The sequence below is a fragment of the Choloepus didactylus genome, chromosome 5 (assembly GCF_015220235.1).
Source record: "Choloepus didactylus isolate mChoDid1 chromosome 5, mChoDid1.pri, whole genome shotgun sequence".
NCBI lineage: Eukaryota > Metazoa > Chordata > Mammalia > Pilosa > Megalonychidae > Choloepus > Choloepus didactylus.
In genome coordinates this window covers 128,182,973-128,203,692 of record NC_051311.1, presented here as the reverse complement: position 1 = coordinate 128,203,692, position 20,720 = coordinate 128,182,973, and the positions used below count along the sequence as shown (strand labels likewise).

Here is a 20,720-nt window from a genome sequence, read left to right as displayed (position 1 = left end):
CATTTTTGTGACTTTTCTGGTTAAGAGGATTGTTAATCTTACAAATGAGGCAAAATTGGCATATATCTGAGTATCAGAATTTCTCTTAAAATAAAATATAACAATTACTTAGCACTTAACTGATTGCAAAGAGTTTCTCAGAAGATTAACTCAATAAATGATACTTAGTCAGAAACAAAAAAAGGCTATCATGCATACAAAACTCATGTTTCAATCATAGCAGGCACAGACCAGGAAGCTGCCCAGCCCGTGGGTCTTCACTGAGTACCTACTATTGTGGTCGCAGCCCAGGGCAGAGGGAAAGTTCTGAGCTACAGATGTCCAACGGTTCTTCAATCACAGTGTTTGCCCTGCATGGTTAACATTTTTCTGCTACTACCCAAATGAATATTGGCCTCTTTACATGATTTATTTAAGTAAGTAAAAGAGTGTGGCCAATTCAGGATTACCTCACATTTATTTAGCAACCCCGTTTCTTGAAGCCGTGACCAGATGCTCTGTATTCGTCCAGCATGCTCAGGGTGGGTGGTGGAATTGCCACAAATGCACTGGTGTTTCAACATCAGAGGGTCGTAGGCAATTCCTTTGGGACAAAGAAAACACAGTACGATATTGAGTAATGATACAAAGTAATTCTACAAGTTAGAAAACAGTATGATTACTAGAAGAAAATCACTCTTTTAAAAATAGATTTTACAAACAGAGAAATAATACCTAATCAGCAAATTCTCAAGAACCTATGTGAACTATTCAGTTCTGAGTATCTGGATATATTTGCAAAGATGTACCTGTACTCAGATCCTAATTTAGTAAATCTGTAAAATAATAAAGACGGTTACATTTTAAGAAACTTCTGATAAAAAACCATTGTAATTTTACTGGTATTTTAAATCATTATGAAGTATTTTTAGACCAATAATTCAGTTGAGATTTTAATTTTATCTTTGAAGTGGCAAAATGAACTGGCTCTTTAAACCTTGAATATATTTTATGAGTAAAGCTAGTCTTGCTTTAGTTCAAGGTTACATCCTTGTGATAAACTGGAGGATTTTCCTACTCCTTTCTATTCTGTTTAACAACGCCTTCAAAGTCGTGGTTTGTTTGTTCATGCTTTTCTAGTAATTTATGCCATTATGTATGCAATATGTATATTGAAGGTTTAAAAAATATTTTTGAAACTTTTGAAATGTTTTTTTGAAACACCAATGAATCAATTTTGATATTTTTAGTAGAGATTATACAGTTACTTAGTGAATAAAATATGCTTTTAAATTATCATGACAGTACATTTTGTGTTTCAGTTAGATCCTACAATGTGAACAAAGTTACAGAAACCTGATGAAATGAAAAATTAGGTTTATTTGAAACAGGACTTATTTTTAGCTACAAATTAGAAGATAATTATAAAACTGGCTAATTTTTAAAAGGTTTCAACACTCAATCCTATTCCTTAGGGGGAGAAATTGTGCTACTTACAAAAGTTCCTGACATAAGAAATTATTTAACTAATCAAATAACTTCTAATAAATTATCCCCAAAGTCCATTCTCTGGGGAAAATTCATGATAAGAAATTAATGAAAAAAATGTAAGTACTTAATCTAGAATAGAGAAGTTCTATTATAATGTTAGAGGTATATACTCAAGAGGAAAAAATATTTTTTGCTGAGAATGCCAAAATCACATACAAGAATGATGCATACATTTTAAAATCATGGGTCCAAATAGTATCCATTCTTAAGACTCGAATGTTTTTAAAATCTATCCTATACCCAGGACACTCACATCTTCGCCTTCAGCTCTAATCTGTCTTCTGAGTTGCACACATATCTATTCAATTGCCCACTTAAAATCTCCACTTGGTTGTCTCATGAATATCTTAAACTGAAAATGTCTCCAATTTAAATTCATGATCTTAAACTGCCCCAAGTGTTCCTCTATTTCAGAAAAGGGCATCACAATCTGCCATTGCTCCTGCCAGAAACTTTAGTCACCTCTTGACACTCTCTCTTCAGTGGACCAGCAATTTCCCTCCCAAATAGATCTCGAACCGCTCACTTCTGTCCATCTCCACTGCCCAAACCACACATAACCTAAGGTATTATTGCCTCTAATCTGAAATCCTGAGATAGTCTGAGTTTCCCTCTAATTCACTGGCCAAGCAACATCAACTACTTTAGCATAAAATCTCTCAGTGACCTCACTCATGAGATCAGTATTTTTCAACGCTAGCAAGGATAGTGCCTCCATCTCTCATCTTGCCAGCTTCATCTCAAACCACTCCCTTCCTAGCTTTCTATTCCTCCCACAAAGGTTTTCCTTCTCTTCCTCAAAGGGCCAACATCTTGCTGACATTGAGATCTTCATATAAACTGTACCACCTAAGTCAGAAATTAGGAAGACCTTCCTGCCCCCATAATTGCACCACTCATCAGGCTAATCCCTACTCATTCTTCAAGGCTCCATTTTAGGGTCAATTCCTCAACAAAGGATTCCCTAAGATCTCTAACTTAGGTCTCTTACTATATGCTCTCATAGCATACTCTAGGTCTCTTAGAGAGCTTTTATTATAATCATATCATTGTCATACACTTTCATCAATTAACCATTTTCCTTACTTCATGGTAAGATCAATGAAAGCACAGACTACGATACATCATTTACTAATAGTAAGTGCTTGGAAACACGCTTAGTATACATTAGGTCCTCAAAATTATTTGCTATGAATTAAAAAAAAATACACAAATAAATAGATTCAAGAACTAGGTCACATACCATGACCACCTTGATAAAACTAATCTCTTGTACTCTTTATTTTTGTGGCCTAACTTCCTCAGTAACCTACCTTTTATTTTATGTGTCTTATCTTCCTATCAGCATTGAGGTGCCTCTAACACAGACACTTTATTACCCAGCTTTATCTTTCTACATGGTATTTTGCACAAAGAATAGATGAATAAATATTTTTAAACAAAGACAAAAGAAGACATAGTGGAAAGCAGAAAGGAAAACAGGCAGGCAGGAAGGAAAAGAGTAATACTGAAAATATGAAGATGTACAAATCTTCACAATTAAGATTTATCAAGTATGTATTGAGTAGCTATTAGATTACAAAATGTTTAACATATTTTCATCTATGGTTTCACACTACTTAAAATAAAAAAATATTATAATACAGGAAAAAAAACATAGTACTTGCCTCAGTTTGAAAATATATTCTTCAAGAGTAGAGATTCTAACTGTTAAATTGATTAATTTGTTCAATATTTCATCTCTCAACATATCTAAACTTTTCTTCTTAGTAATTGTTCCCCTTTAAGCAACAATTTCCCCACTGGCTAGAAAAAAAATTGTGAAATAGATTACAGTAGCTAGATATTATTGCAAGTATCTGGAGATTTAATACAAAGTCCAGGAGCCCTTGGAAGGACATTTGAATTTAAGGGGAAATAAATAAAGTCTGGAACCCCAAACCTCCACTGTTTCATCTTAATGATGTATCAGTGAGGTGTTAACAGGTATACTGCAAGGTGAAGCTTTAACCTCATCCTTCATCTCCATTCCTTTCCACTCTCTTTTTCCAAAAACAAGAAATTATAACGTGCGAAATAAGCCTGCCCTTCTCTTTGTGATTCATATGGAATTCTACTTTCCTTTGGCCATTTCTACATCACTGGTTACCACTTGCAGCATAAGCCAGTGGATCAATCTCTCCCCCTATCAATGGGGCCAGAGTTAGAATTATATTTGGATAAATATGCATAGGGATCTTAACATGAAAGTTGTGCTTGCATTTTAAATACATTTGTAGACAATGTAAAAATGTATTTAAGTACTTTGTACTTTTATTTATTTCTCCTGCTGTTAGTTTTGTTAAATGACATAATATATATGAAGCACCTAGTGTGGTACCTGGTGCTTGTCCTTTTCTTAATCATTACTTGTAGTTAAGTCCTTATTTAGCCATAGAATCCTTTGAAGTCTCCAGGTTTATACTTATTCTCTCAAAATATGTTAGGTTGAATCCATCTGGTCTGTAAGGGAAGTTGAGTCTAGAATTCTAGATTTGAAATTCCTGATCCTGATTCCTGGTTCCAAACATTCAAATTCATACTGAATTTCTGGTAACTGCTGAGGATTCATGCCTTCCCAAGGCTTCTCAACAACATTTATTAATCATCTTCCAGGGCCAAGGTACTGGACCAAGGCCTGCAGTACAATACAAAAACATATGACATGCCTCTTTTCCTGTAAGGTAGAGTCAGTGACAGTCATTGAATGATCCCTATGTTCCAAGGACCAGCAGCTTCATCTTGTTATATTTAACTTAAGACATACTTCTAGAAGTGAGTTATGTACAAATACAGTCATATAACATTGTGAGGAAAAAAACCTATCTAATAAGGAAGGAAAAAATTATAGAGCCAGGAGGTCAGAAAAAGTCTTGTAAAAATAGATATTTTTTTTAAAGAAATGAATGACCTACAGTTGCTAGAATCACTGAAACAAACAGAAGAGGCTACTTTTAAGAAAGCGTTATTATAGCTGCTGCCCATGAGGTGTCAGCTGAGCACATTCTGCCAGCTTCTAGGGCTGTTCTTCAGACTTGCCTTATAGCTACGGTACACCAGGCCATCAGCCTGCCCACAACAGGCAGCAGCCTAAGCCTGGAGAAGTCCGAACTCTGACCCCATTACTGTTTCCTCTTGCATCTATCAGCTCTTTTGTCCTGACTCCCCATGAATATCCCCCTCACTTTCTAGAATGAGAGTTTCATTCTTCCTTCTTTTCACTCTGTGGCCTCTGGACCTCCAGCTCTGCTCTTGCAGAGGAAGCCTTTTCTTCTGTCTCTCCCTAGGTCCCTGGAAAGGAGTGCTGATGGTTGGTGTGCTCCTGTGCTCTGTGTCCAGGGATCAGGGTGAGGGGTACCTAGGGGCAGAGGGCCTCAGGAGGACAGTGGGAGGTGGCCGGGGCAGTGGGAGAACATTAAATGTCTGCACTGAAAACACACACAAACACATACACAAAAAACACAACAACAATACAGCTGTTGTTACTGCATTTATCCATAAAGTTAAGTCTTGCTTTTTTTGTTTACTATACACTTGAAATTCTATCACCGATAATATTTGTTGTAATATCTATTGTTAACAGGAACACTTAAATGAAAGAATCTAACCAAAAAAATTTTATTTACCTCTGAAACTTGATTTGTCCAGCAACCAAATGATTTAATATCCAAAATGATTTTTGAAAATTGGTAAACTGTGCCTTTTGTCAGACAAGGAGTATTTTCTAAGACGTTGGTTATTGTTGTCGTTTTCCTTGTAAATAATCTTATCAGAGTATTAGACAACTATAGAAGAAGGAAATTCAGCCAGCCTTAAGCTGGCAAAAAGTGAAGCCCAAAACAATTCACAATGTATTTGCTGGCAAAATCTCTAGAAAGATTTCTCTACATACAAGAATTAGTGAGCAGAGAAACACATTCTATGAGACTATACTACAAAAATGATAAATGGAATATCATTTTGACTACTTAGAAAGAAAGCAGCTCAGTGAATATTATTTCCTCTAGGAACCAAAGTAAGATTTCGGAAAACTTTTTGGTATACTCAGCAGGATGTCAAAAGACACTGGTTAAAAGCTAAAAGGAGAGATTAAGATAAATTTAAAAAGCACGTGAATAAAAAGAGAGATGGTGAAATAAATAGGGATTGCCAAGAAACAGTAAACTTAAAATCTGTATTGGACGCAATAAAGAAAGGAATTTACATTTTACAAAAAGCAGATTGATGCTATTGAATACAAACTTGAGAAGCCCGTGGAATACTGAGAAAAGCACTACAAAATGTACACAATAAGAAGAGGTATAAAATGGAGGTCTGAGAACAAAGGGCCAAACCAAAAAATGTTATCGTTCTTCAGGAGGACAGGAAACTAAGTGAAAAACAGGAATAACTGAAGAATTTTTTTCATAAGTAGAAAGAGACATATGTTTGAATAACAAAGTACAAAGGCTCCTCATAATGATGACATCTTTTAAATTGACCAGGATTAAGAAAATACTTTATGAAGCTCCAGAAGAGAATAAAGAGGTTGCCCCAAAAGGAACATATATCAAGATGGCCTTAGATTTCTCCTCTTCAATGCATTTGACCACATTTCCAGATTTTGCAGACAAAAAACTTGTGACTCAATAAGTCTGTGTCTAAGCAAGTAATAATTTGTGGATAAATGACACATGAATAAAAATTATGATATCAAGAATGGAGAAGCTGTGAAACAACAGAATTTTCACAGAGAATCTAAATCGATAAACGTCAAAATTACCTTCAAATAATTCTACTCATGTGGCTTGTCCTAATTAATCTTGACAGAGGAAGTAATGAAGAAAAATATTAATTTAGCAACAATAATTTGTGCCTAAAACCCTAGGTTTTAGAAAGAAAAAGAAGAACACAAATGGATATGTTTCTTTTTAATTTGCAGAAAAAAAGACAATTACAAAGTGAAATATTTAAAATTAAACTCTAAAATTAATGTTTAAATTGTATGCATATCTTCCAAACTATTAGGAATTTTTTAAAAGTTCACTACATAGCTAAAGATAAAACAAAATTTAAATGACTCTGGAAGCATTTAAAAACACAAATCTTAATGAGAGCTAACAGAAATAGGACCCAATATACCAGTTACAGGATACAATGTAATTATTAAACATCATATATGATTTCATTTTAAATGAAAAAAAGAAGCCATAAAGTCCTTCATATTCTGATCCAAATTGTTGGAAATATAATAATTAAATATGCATTATAAGATCATAAAATTATCTTAGGAGGAAAGCTTATGAGGAATTCTTTTACACTGTTCCATACTTTCTTGATTTTCTACCAAATATTTATAAAAAATTCTTGATTTTGCATAAAATATTTTATGAAATACATTATTTTTATTAACAAGATTAAATAGAAGGAGTGACAAATTTACAATTACCTTTTTAAAACCACTAAGGAGTAATTCATTCAAATATTATCAAGGATCAAACCATTAGATGAAGTGTTGAAAGAGCAGGCATGAATCAATGCTAACATTATGAAAAGTGAGAAACCAGTCATCATATGCCTCCTGATATGATGTAATAGGAAGTACTCTTAGAACAGCAACAGTGAAATTGAACCAATTCTAAACAAGCCTTCAAAGGAGGTTACAGGAGATACAAGGCAGAGGAAACAAGAAGGGAAAAGACACCAGAGGCATTAGTCCAGAATGGAGACATTGCTTAAGAAAACTGACCCCATTTCTTCAACAAGTCAGTGGTGGGTGGGGTAGGGGGAAAGGAAGAGGAATCACTCTACATTTAAAGAACTAAGAGACATAACAGCCAAATTCAATACACAGAACTTGTTTGGATTCTAATGAGAAGATATCAATTGCAAAACAAATTTCTGAAAAGGAAATAGGCAAAATCTTTAATTTATTAAATCAGGATTATGGTTAGATGGCAGTCCACCATACTATTTTCTCTTTTTTTGTGTGTGTTTGGAATTTTTCATTCTCAAAAAGGAAATGTATTATTAAATTTTTTTAAAATGGTGAATTATTATTTTGTTCCCATTTTAATCTATGGTAGTTAAAATGATTTTAGAATTAAAAACAAAAATATACAAATTTTAAAATGCAGTATTTGTATACACTTTAAAGTTTATACAAAATGTGAGAAGAATAACAATTAGCTTTTCAGAATGATTGCATAAATTTTTCTTTAGAGAATTTTGTTTCATTTTAGATTAAAGTCTGAGAGCTACCTCTGTTTGGGTATACTGATGGGCCAAAATTCAGTTCTGATAGCATTTGCATGTTTTCAAATTGAGCTTATCTGCTAAATAAACAAGTGAAATATTTTCATCATATTCAGTGAGAATTTAAAAATATATTTTCTAAATAACAAAAAATTAACCTCTCCATTCTGATACAGATAGTAACTGAAGTTACTCTAGGTCTTAAAACACATACACACATATGAACATGCATGCATTTGCCCACATATATATACAAATAATTTTTCTTTATTCTGTTAAAGAAAAGTGAAAGTTTTACAATTTAAAGTAAATTAAAAATATTTTTTTTTAAATGTTTGTTAAATGTTTTTAAAGATCATCTGTTGGCATGGGAAAATATTTTATGTATCATATTAATTGACAAAGCAGGGCAAAATAGGGTAATATGCATAATTATTCCAGTTTCATTTAATAGATGTGACTAGGTCCATAGGAGGAGAAAAAAGTACTGCAAATAGATAGATGCAGAATTTAATTGTGGTTAACTCTGAGTGGTAGAATAATGAGTGATTGTACTTTATAGTGTTCTAAATTTACTAAATTGCTTTCAAGCAATTTTATAATTACCAAAAATATAAATGTTACTTCAAAATTTCACTTAATGTACCAATGATCTCTTTAAAAATATTTTATGGAATTCATGCCTACATAACTCTGATTTCATCCAGTCTTTCATTTATCTATTGATTCATTTGCTTCCACATGCTAGTAATATATCTAAATGCTAGGGTTAGGGAAAATAGAAAAATACAATCCTTTCCTTCATGGGCTGTTCACTTTGACAAAATCCCCAAAATAAATAAATAATTAAAATATTTGAGGGGAAAATCCTGTCTGTGATGAGGGGCCACAATATGGAGATTTAATTTGGATTTAGCCAGCCAAGGAAGGCTTCCTGAAGGAAGTATCATATAAACCAAAATTTAAAGAAGTAGCTACCTAGTCCTGATGGGAGGATACATCTCTCAATTTAAAAACAGAGAAAAGAAGGCCAGTGTTACTATTCTCATGCTGAAATATTCAAATGTATTTCACTTTCCATCATGATAATGCCACCCACTAAAAATCAATTTAACAAAAACCATTTAACTAAATTATTTTAAAAAAGATTTTCACAAATGGCTTAATTTGGGTGCTGTGATTCTATTTTATATTGACCCTGACTAAAATGATAAAGTTACAAAGAAAGAATTTACTCATATAGATTATGTAGAGTAACCTAGTTTTGGGAGCATGAACTCTTTACCTTGTACTAGATGGTGGGGAAGATAACCGATCAGAATTACTGCCATTGAATTTTTGCTTCCATGAAAACCATTTGTTATGAGCTGGCATGTAAATGTCCTCTTGTGAGCCGTGGGCAAGCCTCCTCACTCTCAGGAGTGGTTGAGCACCAGAGATGACATTAGAGGACAAACTAAACACATGGCCCTTTCCTTCGTAATCAGAGCTTCATATGAACACCACGTCTTGGCTTTAAATAGAATGAAAGGAGAACCTAACATAGTGGCTAGGAGAGACAGGGCAAAAAACACCTCTGTGAAAAATACTAGATAAAAGCCAGAAAGTGACCCAGAACACCACCAGTTCCAGCAATGCACCAGCTGGACACAGTCTGCTAAATTCACAGGGATTGTGCACTTGGTGAAACTGGGAGCCTGAGTTCTGAAACGAGTGAGTAAGCCTGCTGAATGTCCGGCAGCCACGCTGCGGTGTGGGGAAACTGTGTGTTGGCACTTGGGGACGGACTAGTTCTTTTTTAAAAAACCCAAAAGTGGCAGCGAGAACCTCACAGTGAAGCGTGGCAGGAACGGGCTGTGCGAACGCCTCAATATCTGGCATGGACGATAGCCTTTTGCGCACCAGCTGCTGACTGTCTCAGAGGGAGGAAGGCAGTGGTGAGCCAAAAGGGGAAAATAACCACGCCCCTTACAGCCATCTTCCCGGCGGGCTGGGAACGCTCCTGCCTGGCGCTGAAGCCACAGCCCAGAGCTGCGCCAAAAAACCCAGTGCGACAGGAAGTGTTTCCAGCATCACACACACATGCCACAATATCGGGCGTGGACATTAGCCTTTCACACACCCACAGCTAATTGTTCCAGAGCTGGGAAGGTGGAGCTGTGCGAAAAGGGGGAAATTAATGTGCCCCATACAGCCATCCTTACAGCAGGCTGGGAATGCACCTACAGGGCCCAGTGGCCCAGAAGTTCCCTTGAGGGATGGCGCACACTTGTGACGTAGCACAACCTTCCCTCAGCAGAGGCCCTGGGAGGGCACGGCTTGGAAGAAGGACCCACGCAGAAATCCCAGGGACCATACGCCAGTACCAAGGACTTGTGGGTCAACAGCAGAGACAATCTGTAGCGAGACTGAAATGAAGGTTTAGACTCTTGCAACAGCCTTAAATCTCCAGGAACACCTGGGAGGTTTGATTATTAAAGCTGCCCTCCCTCCCTAACTGCTCAGACACATGCCCCACATTCAGGGCAGACAGCACCAAGAACACACCCAAACTTGGTGCACCAACTGGACACCACAAGAATCAGACCCCCACACAGCACAAAGGCAAAGTTGGGGAGAACTGGCTTGAGGGGAATAGGTGACTCACGGACGCCACCTGCTGGTTAGTTAGAGAAAGTGTACTCCACCAAGTTGTAGATCTGACGAATTAGAGATTAGGCTTTGAATAATCCTACATATCCTAAAAGAACCCTATCAAGTAAAGCAAATGCCAAGAGACCCAAAACAACAGAAAATTTTAAAGCATTATGAGAAAACCAGACGACATGGATAACCCAAACCCCAAAACCCAAAAGATCAGAGGAGACACAGTACTTGGAACAATTAATCAAAGAATTAAAGACAAACAATGAAAGCATGGCACAGGATATAAAGGACATGAAGAAAACCCTAGAAGAGCATGAAGAAGAACATGCAAGAGTAAATAAAAAAATAGAAGATCTTATGGATATAAAAGAAACTGTGGCCAAATTAAAAAGATTCTGGATACTCATAGTACAAGACTAGAGGAAGGTGAACAACAAATCAGCAACCTCAAGGGCCACAGAACGGAAAATGAAAGAACAAAAAAAGAATGGGGAAAAAAATCAAAAAAATGGAAATGGACCTCAGGGATAGGATAGACAAAATAAAATGTTCAAATTTAAGATGCATTGGTGTCCCAGAAGGGGAAGAGAAGGGTAAAGTTCTAGAAAGAGTATTCAAAGAAATTGTTGGGGAAAACTTCCCAAACCTTCCACACAATGTAGATACATAAAGCATAAATGCCCAGTGAACTCTAAATAGAATAAATCCAAATAAACCCACTCCAAGACATATTCTGATCAGACTGTCAAATACTGAGGAGAAGGAGCAAGTTCTGAAAGCAGCAAAAGAAAAGCAATTCACCACATACAAAGGAAACAACATAAGACTAAGTAGTGACTACTCAGCTGCCACTATGGAGGCGAGAAGGCAGTGGCATGACATATTTAAAATTCTGAGAGAGAAAAATTTCCAACCAAGAATACTTTATCCAGCAAAGCTCTCATTCAGATTTGAGGGAAACCTTAAATTTTTCACAGAAAAACAAGTCCTGAGAGATTTCACTAATAAAAGACCTGCCCTACTTCAGATACTAAAGGGAGTCCTACTGACAGAGAAACAATGGAAGGAGAGAAAGATATGGAGAAAGATTCAGTACTAAAAAGATTCAATATTGGTTCATTAAAGGTCAATAAGAGAGAGAGGGAAAAAACATATCTAACAAACATAAACCAAAAAATAGGATGGCTGATTCAAGAAATGCCCTCACAGTAATAACGTTGAATGTAAATGGATTGAGCTCCCCACTTAAAAGATATAGATTGGCAGAATCGATCAAAAAATATGAACCATCAATATGTTGCATACAAGAGACTACCTTAGACACAGGGACACAAAGAAACTGAAAGTGAAAGGATGGGAAAAAATATTTCATGCAAGGTACAGCCAAAAGAAAGCAGGAGTAGCAATATTAATCTCAGATAAAACAGACTTTAAATGCAAGGATGTTATGAGAGACAAAGAAGGCCACTATATACTAATAAAAGGGGCAATTCAACAAGAAGAAATAACAATCATAAAAGTTTATGCACCCAATCATGGTGCCACTAAATACATGAGACAAACACTGCCAAACTAAAGGAAGCAATAGATGTTTCCACAATAATTGTGGGAGACTTCAACATGTCACTCTCTCTTATAAATAGATCACAGACAGAAGACCAGTAAGGAAACTGAAAACCTAAACAATCTGATAAATGAATTGGATTTAACAGACATATATAGAACATTACATTCCAAATCACCAGGATACACATTCTCCTCTAGTGATCATGGAACTTTTTCCAGAATAGACCATATGCTGGGACATAAAACAAGCCTCAATAAATTTAAAAAAATTGAAATTATTCAAAGCACATTTTCTGACCACAATGGAATACAATTAGAAGTCAATAACCATCAGAAACTTAGAAAATTCACAAACACCTGGAGGGTAAACAACACATTTCTAAAATAAATGGTTTATAATGTAGGGGATCTAGCGATAGAGAGCAACTGCTGAAGGGGGAATGATAACCCAATAAGAACAGATAAGCTATCATGAGTGAGTTTAACGTTCTGGGAATGCCCAGGAATGACTATGGTTTGTTAATTTCTGGTGGGTGTGGTGGGAACAAGTTCACAGAAATGTTGCTATATTGGGTTATTTTCTCGGGGTAGAGTAGGAACATGTTGGACTCCCTTGTTAAGGTTTGTTTGAAATTTTTTTTTTTTTTTATTGTATGTTTTTAAAAATTTTTTTTGTGTTTTGATATAGTTGATTTAAAAAAAAAAGAGTTAATTGGGAAAAAAAAAACAATGAAAAAATATGCAGAACCCCCTTGAGGAGCTGGTGGAGAATGCAGGGGTATTGGCCTGCCCCACCTCAATGGTTGCTGATGTGCTCACAGACATAGGTACTGAGCCCCCTACCACAAGACTTGCCCTTGGGAAGACTGTTGCTGCAAAGGAGAAGCTAGGCCTCCCTATAATTGTGCCTAAGAGCCTCCTCGTCAACGCCTCTTTGTTGCTCAGATGTGGTCCTCTCTCTCTAGCTGAGCCAACTTGGCAGGTGAAATCACTGCCCTTCCCCCTACGTGGGATCTGACACCCAGGGGAGTTAATCTCCCTGGCAACGTGGAATATGACTCCAGGGCAGGCATCTAGACCTGGCATCATGGGATGGAGAAATCTTCTTGACCAAAGGGGGGATGTGAAAGGAAATGAAATAAGCTTCAGTGGCAGAGAGATTCCAAAAGGAGCTGAGAGGTCACTCTGGTGGGCACTCTTACGCACAACATAGATAACCCTTTTTAGGTTCTAATGAATTGGAATATCTAGCAGTAAATACCTGAAACTATCAAACTACAACCCAGAACCCATGAATCTTGAAGACGATTGTATAAAAATGTAGCTTAGGAGGGGTGACAATGTGATTGGAAAGCCATATGGACCACACTCCCCTATGTTTCATTTATGGATGGATAAGTAGAAAAATGGGGGAAGAAAAAAAAGGAGAAAAAGACACCCAGTGTTATTTACTTTAGTTGTTCTTTTTCACTTTAATTTTTATTATTATTTTTGTGTGTGCGGTAATGAACATGTCAAAAATTAATTTTGGTGATGAATGCACAATATAATGGTACTGTAAACAACTGAATGTATGTTTTGTTTTGTATGACTTCATTGTATGTGAATTTATCTCAATAAATATTAAAAAATAAATAAAGCAATGATTGAATAAGAAATAAATAAACAGAATGAAAAATGCACCTCTTAAAATGGACATCACTACCCTACCCATATTCACATAACCTAAAATCCATTTGAATACATGGCAACCTGTCTCTCCAACACACATTCTCCATTATCACTGCAACAATCGCAGCAACGTATGTTCCTCCTGTCCATCCTAGGAGTATCCTCTTCCAGGCCCTCTGTGTGGCCACCAAGTAGTGGCTACATTGCAGACTTCATTTCAAGGTCTATTGAAGTCCCCACAGGAAAAAACCACATTTCCCCCTGGAACACTGGAACATTGTTTTGTTCTTTGCAAAAAGTGGTAGTGTTGGGGAGGGTAGGTTTTGCTACTCCAGTTGGCTGCTGAGGATCCACATGGAAGGTGTGCTTGAAAATTATGAGAGTGTAGGAACAAATAACTTTTTAGTTGTAGCAAAAAGTGTAGCTCTTGAAGAATGGATTTAAGCAAATTGCCTATCTTTAAAAAGATATTTGTTTCTCTCAATTTTTAGTGGAACAACTACTGAGCATGTGAGATACATGACTTTCATTTGGAAAAAAGCGAGATATCCCCAGAAAATAGACTAGAATTTCACTTTTGATTTTTTCTTTAAAAAACATCTGTAACAAATAAATATTTAAAAGTCAAAAGACAGGAATCTAATGTTTAAAAATAAATATTTTCATAAAGACTAGAAATGAAAGCCTTAGAGTTCACTGCTGAAATCCGGTACATTAGGACCACTAAAGTGAATTTTGAGACCAAGTGTACATAAGAAATTTGAGTTTGTGTTAAAGCCATAGCCATGTGTTGTGGAGTGGAATGAAGATGGCATACTTACTTTCCTTTGGGTGTGGAATAGCACTAAACGAAAATCTGCCAACCAAATATATTTTTAAATCCCATGTCAGTAGAGTGGCAATTAACAGATATGTAAAGTACATACATATTATCATGGCTTTTTATTATAAGAATGAAGGTTTAGGTTGGAAAAAACAATAAGCATGTTTTCCTCTACTCAGGTATAAAATCCTGAAATCACCTAGTCATTTTTTGACCAGAAGAATAATTATAAAATTACTTGCTTTCAGTGTGTTCACATTTAATTTAGTGAATTAATAAGGTTTACTATGCAGTTAATATTTGTTGATTCAACTACTGAACTGAATTAGTTTTATGAGGTAAAAAACCCTGTGCTTTTTAAAATGTTTATATTAACTCATTTCGGCAAGAAATTTGCATCCTCAATTCCACTGAATATAAAAAAAAAAATCAAGTTCATTTCCCTATTTATTCTTGGAATATACACTCTGGGAAATAAATACTAGGATAATGATCTGAAAAAGAAACTTATATGAAATTATCTAGGCTTGACTTTTGGTGATGATTTGAATTTTTCTAAAGCCAACAAAATTCCCTTTGGCAATACATTTTCTCTAGCTTTTAGATTCTTTCCAATATTCATAGATCTTGTTTCATTCATACTGAAGAAACTTATGAAAACTAGAGAAAGTAAAGTATATTAGGAAAGGGCCACCCCTCTTAACCAAGAAAAGAAACTGTATCAGTAGGATTACAACAGTGGTCTACCGCATACATCAGAACTTCAACACAGAAGTTTTAAATTAAGCTCACTTTTAAATTAAGGAGACTGTTTTGAGTTAATGAAATTACCATTATCAAAGGATGGTTGTCACTCTTTGTTTTCTGAATAGTTTTGACTTAATAAAAAGAACAAAAAAATTGAGAAGTATGTAATTCTTAAAGGCCAATGCTCTTACTATCTACAAAACATATTCTATACATCATGTATCTGGTTTTTAGTGAAAACCCTCTTAGACACAGGGAAAACACCAAACATACCTGATCCAAGCTGCTTCGCCTGGCACTGAATAGGTATACGGAGTTCTAGGAGTTACATGGAGCAGAGGCAGTGGCTAATGTGGTAAAATGTACCCAACCTGTAGCTCCCAGTAGGGACTTTGGCTTTTGGTATAACACATTACAAAAAGCAGCTCAAAAGCATATTTATTAAAGATGCCTATCAAAGTTAAATAACTTGGGCATTGTATTCATTGAGTTTTAAATACAAGAGGATATCAAGGTTTGGGAGTGTGCTCTTAGAAAAGGTATTTTAACTTTTCCAAGCACAAAGAGTTACACGAGGTCATAGAAGCCAAAATAGTAAGCTCTGAAGCCTCACAATTAATTCAGAAATAAATCAGATAACCTGGAGAATCTTTGGGTATGGTACATATGAATTATTCCTTTGCTTCATGGAAGTTATAAAGTCCCTTAGGGTTATATTATCTTTCATGTGATCAGCCACACTTTGAGACTGAGAGCGTAGAACAAGAATACGGTCCAACAGACAAAAAGAAACTTTTATCCACACATGTGTCCTTCACAGAGGAATAGAACCCCTTTTGGTATGGCTCCAGACTTGACCTCCCTCTGGCCTTGAAATAATTTGGCTTGTTTTCCTCTGTAGACAGGTTCTGAAATATCAAACATAACCAAAAAGCCCACCCACAGGTACCATAACAAACGGAAATGAAATCAACTTATGTAGAATCAAGCAAGGTTTGCTTCCATGGGTCACTTGTGTGGGAAGTCAGAGAAATCAGGGAAACAAACAAAACAATAAGAAAAATAAGCGGGAGGAAAATCCTCTTTAGAGTCAAATGAGGAAGCTGAACATCATAAATTTCCTAGTGGCCAGGCTACTAGATGGTAATAGATTGAGAAACACTGCTAAAAGAATGTTGTTTCCAAAAAGGACCCATGCACCTGTTGATGCATTTTCCAGGTCCTTGAATGATAACAATTTATGAGGCTATTAATACTAAGCCCAAGATTTATCAGATGTGCTGTTTGTCTTGTGGCCAGCATAACCTCATAAAATTTGAGTTGCTTCAGGTTAAAATGGAATGTCCTGCTATGGAAGTTATTCAGAGCATTTAAATCGCTTAATCCTACAAGAACAGTGCATTTAGCCTGCTTATTAGGGAGACATCTTTAGGGATTCCTACCAGTTGCAGAGCCAGGCTGGAAGGGGTGATGTGCTGCTGAGTGAGGAGAGACGGAGGCAGCAGGGGAGGAGTGGGTCCTGGAGACAACACGATGTTTTTCTAATTCATCCATGCCAACCACAGCCAGCTGAGCTTGTTGCACTGGGAGCGCAAGTGTATGCTGGGACTCCAGGAAGGGCTGTTGCCAAGAAAACAGCACAGTAGAAAGAAATGTGAGACAAGGTTTGAGCGAGACACCGAGAGACATGTCAACAAATTAAGTTCATCAGGTCAGAGACATAATAAACGGAGTGAAGGAAAAAGAAAAAAAAAATAGTGAAAGGGAGAGAAAAAACAAGACCTAGTCAATAAATCCATTCAACAGATGTTTTCACACTGACGGCCAGGGCCTGTCTGCCTGGCTAAGGAGGAGGTGATGGCAGGAGGCTTGTCAGTATGAACTGATTGAAAGAAACCAACCTTTAACCTCAAGAGTAACATCGTCCTCATCTCATTTCCTATCTTGGTACCAGTGTTTTGAATACAGCCCTAGCATTGTTGCAAACCAAGTGGGAGAATGATTCATTTACCTTCCAATTGCCACTGAGACTAGGTTCTGAAAATGTGATTCTGAATTTATCTCTGTAATATTATTAACGAAACTTATGGGAGCCTCTAAAAATTACTACTTAAATGGGTATATTTTGATATCTTTCAGTCTTCATATAATGGATAGAACAATTAACTGTTTGTGGGTATTGAATGGTATAATTGTAATATTATAAAAAATATTAGCTTCTTTTACAGATAATGAAATATATTCTCAGTGATTTAACATTATCATTTTCATACTTCTACCAAGTTATACAATCAAAGAACCAGAGTTTGTGAGCTTCTGGAGGATTCATTTGGTCTATTCTTATGTCTCTAAGAAAGATAATATATCTTTTTAATATATAAAGCACAGAGAGACAGCCAAAGCCAGTGAATATTTCCTCACTCTTCAACATCAGAGAATTTATAACCTTTATGCTATTTCTTGTCACTTTCTTTTTTCATATTCTCAGTGAACATGGAAAATAGCTGAACAGTGATAGGAAAGCATAATTATCAGATTTAATGCACATGGAAACTGACACTCCAACTGGTTAACAAAGTCCCTGAAATACAAGTCTAATTCCTAGAATTCAAAAAATGTGCATGCCCTCCTTATTTGATATACCTGGAAAACATACTCTCTCAAAACTTGGCTCAAACAATCACCTCTCTTTGAGGATGGTGTTCCTGCAGCACCCAATATATTCCATTACAACATCCTACTCATCTTGTATCTCCAGCACAAGGCCTGGAACATCTTAAGTGCATCTTAAATTACTCGATAAGGACAGCTAGCAAATCTACAGACCACGCATTTGTATTTAATGCATATTATGTGGTTTTATGTAATTGAAGTTTTCTCTGTTTATAATAATTAAATTAATGCTACATATAATTATGATTATGAATCCATGTTTTACTACAGACCATAAGCAGAGACTTTCAACTTCAGAGAAAAAAGAGAATCATTTAAACAAGCTTTAAAAGAGGCTATAATTAATGTATTAATGTATAATTAATGTTCCTTAAATATTATTCTGCAGAATAATCAAAATACTATTAATCAATTGGAATGCATTTGTTACTTACTTAGGCTTCAGGCATTTACTCTTATGAACGGCATGGCTTGGTCATGGGTCCAATCTAGTTCAAACAGTTTTAATAGTTTTACAAGAATCAAACCATTTTGTTTTCTTGAGTATCTCCCATGTTCAATGCTCTGAGGATATGCCAGTAAGATTAACACAGCTCTCATGGAACTTTCAATAGCAGGGAATACAAATACATAATTACCACTATGGGAGTATTCTACCTAGAAAAGGCAGCTTTTCTGAATATCTTCTGACCTAAAATGTACATATAAATACGTTTCTTAATGTTTGTAGTATCCCTCTCTTCCATATCTTTTTACTGTAATCTCCTCTTAACCCTCATCTAAACTAACACATCCTACCTCCAGTATCAACCATCTTATTTCTTCCTGCAAAAATTCTCTTCTTAAAGTCCTACTGCAAGCAATAAATTGATGCAAAATGTTTCTGAAGATTGACCAAGGTTTGAGGAACCTCTTCAGCCTGTCATTTGAGGCTCTCCTTGACCCAACACCAACCTATATTTTAACCTTAGCTCTTTTATACCTTTTCTAAGTTCTAGCCAAATCCTATCTACTATTTAGTAATTATCACCCCATGGCTGCATTGTGACTTTCATGAGCCCTAGACACGTTTGCTTTTGTGGAGTTCTTCCACCATAAAAAATATCTAAAACCATATTTTATGACTGCATTGGTATAAAGACAAATACAATCATGGCTGGATATATTACAGATTCATTATTATTATACTCACTTTCATTCTGGCTAAAAAAAATTCACCTAAAACATTATGTAGGTCCCTAAAAGTATTGTAGGCTCTCGGTACTGTGTCTACTCTGTCTAATGGAGTGGCAGGCCCTGACTCCTCCTGCTTGCACCAGCCTATTGTTTCTGCATCACCCTTCTAGCTATGCCTACAGAACTCCACAGTTAGCATTTGGACCCATCCTTTAAGGTCTACTTCAATTTTATATAAAGTTTTATTTGCGCTCCCAGATAAAATGTGCTTTCCCCTTCCATTAAGTTCTCATCACTCTTCATTTTTCTCTCTCAATTCTTTGCTATAGTCTTTTACATATCAGAATTATTTCATGTAATTAGTATTTATTGAGCTCATACTCTGTGCCAGACACTCTGCTAGTATCTTGAACCTTTTCTATGCTTATCGTCTAGTGAGGAGAAAAATATGAAATATATATAAAGCATAAAAAATTATAAACATAATTAGAGCTGTAAAGGAAAAGTAGGGTGCTATGGAAAAGTGTAAAGAAGAACCTGATGTGGGGGGTCAGGGAACTTTTCTCTAAGAAAATTATGTTTGAGATGTGAAAGATAAATTGGAATCAGCCAAGTGAAGAGTTGGGTTAAGTGTGTGTGTGTATGTGAAATTATCATTCCTGTATAATATTGAAAGCTTTTTTTTTCCAGGATTTTATCTATGGATCTAACTTATTTGTACAATTATTTCCTGCTGCATTCCTCCTTCCTTATGGCATTTAGAAGCTAAATAATTACTTGTACATTGAACTTAATGTATGCAGTATATATTTGGAAGTTAAAGGCCAGGATTTTCTCAACAACATAACAATTTCTGGATGACTGGGGTTATTAAATGTTTTGCCTCTTAATGAATAGCTCAATACAGTAAGGACCCCATGTAAATCATACTACCCTATTACTTTTTTCTCATTATTAATAACACATTTATTGCTTTGCTTGTGCTTCACAAGAACCCTATGGGATAACGGAACACCAATTTGCAAACTCAGAAACATGATAAAAATATTAGCTCTTAATATAAAACATCACAACCGGGCAGGCAACACCCTACTTATCTAATACTTGGTCTCTATCACCAGGGCTATGGCAATATAGGTGAGTGACAAGTAACTACTTGTTCAAATGTTTGTTCATCAAATATATGAATTCATCCAAAATCTACTGTGCAATCATAAAGCACAGTATGGGCTTGACTGTATGGATAGGACAATGAACTAAGCATGGTTTCTGATCTTGTGGTTTAACACCCAGAATTCAAACACCTTATTCCTAGGTACTAAGTTCCATCAGGATAGGGGCTCTGCCTAGTGACTGTCACATTTCCCACCATAGGGAAGTGTTTCACACACAGTAGGTACTCAATAAATACATGTTGAATGAATAAGTGAGCAAAAAGGAGATAAGGGTAAGATAAAACAAGAAAGCATGTTATAAGGAATCATGACAGAAAAGAATCCAGCAAAGGCTGAGAAAAAATAGGAGAAAATAAAGTCAAGGCAAAAATTATCAAAGGGCAAAACTCTGAAATTCCTTAGTGTTGGAGTTAAGCGATAATACTCAGGGATTTGGGGAT

The 20,720-nt window shown here is 35.8% G+C and overlaps 1 protein-coding gene across 14 annotated transcripts in view; it reads right to left on the bottom strand.

Annotated features, from left to right (window-relative positions):
• HDAC9 (histone deacetylase 9) overlaps positions 1-20,720 on the bottom strand; it is a 996,855-nt gene that overhangs the window by 295,482 nt on the left and 680,653 nt on the right. For all 14 annotated transcript variants that reach the window (XM_037836859.1, XM_037836851.1, XM_037836858.1 and 11 more), the window contains 2 exons: positions 16,699-16,876; positions 450-583 (listed from right to left, as the gene is read on the bottom strand). In XM_037836859.1, coding sequence (XP_037692787.1) covers positions 450-583; positions 16,699-16,876 — 312 coding nt within the window. The remainder of the gene's footprint in view (positions 1-449; positions 584-16,698; positions 16,877-20,720) is intronic.